The 3,710-nt window shown below is 36.4% G+C and overlaps 1 protein-coding gene across 1 annotated transcript; it reads left to right on the forward strand.

The window, feature by feature from the left end:
* Positions 1–252: 252 nt before the first annotated feature.
* On the forward strand, positions 253–3,710 carry LOC108814633 (cinnamoyl-CoA reductase-like SNL6). The gene is made up of 5 exons (XM_018587248.2): positions 253–821; positions 993–1,174; positions 2,667–2,864; positions 2,956–3,109; positions 3,283–3,710. The coding sequence occupies exons 1-5, from the start codon at positions 560–562 to the stop codon at positions 3,597–3,599; spliced, it is 1,113 nt and encodes a 370-aa protein (XP_018442750.1). The 5' UTR covers positions 253–559; the 3' UTR covers positions 3,600–3,710.

Genomic DNA, 3,710 nt, shown 5'->3' on the forward strand with positions numbered 1-3,710 from the left:
GAAAGACTAATTATCCAGTTCCAGTTTTCAAATTGTCAATATTTTATTATTTTATCAAGCTGCCAAAATAGATTTCATTCTACTAGTGAATCTATTAAAAACATAGTTGATGCTTCATTATTTTTCTTAATATCAATGCACAGTATATCATTTATATCTTATAGTAAAACATAGGAAATTCAAAATCTAATACTATAACCAGCAGATATATAGTTTTGTTTTTGTAACGTATTTATTAATGGCGAAAATACATATTTAATGGGATCATATATTAAACATAATAAAGTGTAACAAGAAAATACTTAAATAAGAAAGCCGTTGTAAAGTGAAGCCGAGCCGATAAGCTGCTTGGTTTTTAATACAGTCTTTCTTGGAAGCATATATCGTGTGATGCGTAACGCGGCCTCTGGCTCTTGCTATATATATTATCTTTCTCGTTTTCTAATTCCTCTGTGTAACTCTCTCTACCTTCTCTGAACTCATAAGCATAAAGAGCAAAGACAGTGTACAAACAAGTTAACAAAACAATCTTAACTTGTTGTCTGCTTTTTGTTCACCTATGACTATGAGGATTGTACGTGCGGAGGAGAACTTCTCGGCAGAGCTGAAGGAGTTCCTCTGCGCCGCTGTGCAGAGGAGGAGAGACGACGACGGGTTCCGGGGGTCGGGAGGTGGTAAATCGAGAAATGCGATGGATCTTGATTCAGACGGTGGAAACAGGTTGGTTTGTGTTACCGGCGGCGTTTCGTACCTTGGTCGCGCCATTGTTAAGCGGCTTCTTGTTCATGGTTACTCCGTGAGAATCGTCATCGACTGCGAAGGTAAACTGATTATGTTTGATACTTTACTAATTATAGATTATATAACTCTTTGTAATCAGTTAATTATATAATCTAAAATGACTTTAAATTAAATAAATTTATATTTTCTAAATGTTCGAATCTTTCGAGTTCTTGATTTTCTTCCACAATTATGATGAAAAAAAAATGCAGAGGACAAAGAGAAAGTGAGCGAGATGGAAGCTGACGCTGAAACGGCATCGTTTAGCAACAGGATAACGTCGGTAGTCTCACGATTAACAGAGATGGAGAGTTTGGTTAAAGCGTTCGACGGTTGTGCTGGCGTTTTCCACACCGCAGCATTTGTCGATCCAGCGGGAATATCTGGTTATTCGGTATGTTCTAATATCATACACTTAATGCATAAAAGCACATTTTATGTATCGTCAGCTTCTTGTTTACACGTATGTGTACACATTCATCACATGGAATGTACATGACATATTACGTTCCAATTTAAAACTCTTCGTAGCCATTTAAAGTTGCATATTAACATGGAACACTTACATGTGTGTATCTGCGTGACTCAATTAGCCCTGGCCTTTATTTTTCGTCTTTGTCTAAACACGATCTAATGTGGCATACGTGTCATGTGTGAATATGAGAACGTGTCAAAAGGCTTGTTTCTAGAACACTTTCGAGTGGCTCTGCTTTCTTGTTAATGAAGTGGTTATGAGTTGAGGTTGTTACTTAGAAAGTGCACCTAAGTTTTTTCTGAATGTTTGTTGAGTAGCGTACTTATTTTCAACCATAAAATTCAATGCCCTTTGAAAATATTGCAATTTACCATCAGCATTGACATTGATAGTGTTGATAGCTCTTTGCCACCAACATCCAACATAAATACGATCTTCAGTTGATAGCTCCCTGCACTGTGAAATCTAAGCGCTTCACTTTTTAATTGATGCCACTTTATTTGAGATTTTTTTTGTTTTAGAGATTTTACTTTTTTTTTATGTTGACATAATGAAATACTTGAACCCCAACCACCTGATTCAGGAAGAGAGTTATATAGTGCTTAATTTACATAACTACATTATGAAATTTATACACTTCTAGATTGATTGTAGGTTCCACTTGTATTGAGAGTTTAACCGTGACATCCCTCTCAGACATACATATTCCCGACCTACTGATAAGGACATATATCTAATAACAAGGCTTATGTGTAAATTCGACTATGATGTGTTTGTTATTAGACACAAATAGTCCCACATCGGGTATTAGAAAGGATCTTTAGTAATATATAAGATGGATGGGTCACTCCACTAATCACCAATTGGTTTTAAGTGTGAAGTCCATCTAGCTTAACATGGTATCAGAGCCCCCGATCCACGCAGTCCAACCCGATCCATTATCGATCCAGCCCAAAGTCGGCCCATCGATCCTTGCCCAAACATTCCGAGATTGATGCTCAGAGAGCCATCATCTCGAGGGGGCGTATTAGACACAAAGTGTCCCACATCGGGTATTAGAAGGGATCTTTAGTAGTATATAAGATGGATGGGTCACTCAACTAATCACCAATTGGTTTTAAGTGTGAAGCTCATCTAGCTTAACATTTGTGACCCATACCCTAATATCTATGGCCACTATTCATTGAAACGTGTACCAACCAAGAACACTGATTCAGTAAACACAGCGTACACATTGTCATCATATCAGTCAGATCAATAACTCTTACAAAAATAAAACTGGACCTACCCATTTTGTATATTTACAATTGAGTTTCATTCTTTTTTCAAATCTGTTCCACTCTTGTCTTAATTACTCGTTCTGACTAAATGTATCTAGCTCATTTTCATTTATTCATGTTTTTTTCTTCAGAAATCAATGGCTGAATTAGAAGCAAAAGTGAGTGAGAATGTAATAGAAGCATGTACAAGAACAGGATCAGTGAGAAAATGTGTCTTCACATCATCTCTCCTAGCCTGCGCTTTGCAAGATAATTCCTTTAACGATCTTGATCACTCTGTTATCAATGAAGAAAGCTGGAGCGATGAACAACTCTGCATCGACAATAAGGTAAAAGAACAATTCCATCTATTTTATTATCTATATGATAATGCTCTTGATCCACCATTACTAATAATGCTCTCTTAAACATATTCCACAGCTTTGGTATGCCCTTGGAAAACTGAAAGCCGAGAAAGCTGCATGGAGAATTGCAGATTCAAAAGGATTAAAGCTTGCTACTATATGTCCTGCTCTTATAACTGGTCCTGACTTCTTCCATCGTAACTCCACTTCAACGTTGGCTTATCTCAAAGGTAAACCTTATAATGAATGTGAATTCAAAGTTGAATAACCGTCCAATAATTATAAATATATTCAAACCACTTGTAATGGCATGTGTACGTAGTTCACGGGTGGCCCATATCAATGAGTAGACAAAGACAGCTAATTAAGATTTTGATTTTTTTTTTTTAATTTATAAATGCAGGAGCAAAAGAGATGTATAGCAACGGGTTATTAGCGACTATGGATGTGAACAGGTTAGCTAAAGCTCACGTACGTTTATGGGAAGGTTTGGGTGATAAAACCGCTTTCGGTAGATACATTTGTTTCGACACCATTCTCTCGAAAGATGGAGCTGAAAAGCTTGCTAAAGATATTGGTGTTCAAGTTGAAAAGATCTGCGGCAGTAGCAGCGATTCAAACGCAAACGCAGAGGCTTGTACGAGTAATTTAAAAATATCAGATAAAAAGCTTTTTGATCTCATGTCAAGAACTCTAAGAAGTTGCTATCATGAAAGTTAGCTAAAAATTAGAATGAGCAGTTTTAAGATAGTGATGTTATGTTTGCTCTTGTTTTTTTTCTTCTTTTTATATCGTGTTTCATTTTCTTAATCTAGCTTCTCTCTATAATCA

This window comes from Raphanus sativus, chromosome 7 (assembly GCF_000801105.2).
Source record: "Raphanus sativus cultivar WK10039 chromosome 7, ASM80110v3, whole genome shotgun sequence".
Classification (NCBI taxonomy): domain Eukaryota; kingdom Viridiplantae; phylum Streptophyta; class Magnoliopsida; order Brassicales; family Brassicaceae; genus Raphanus; species Raphanus sativus.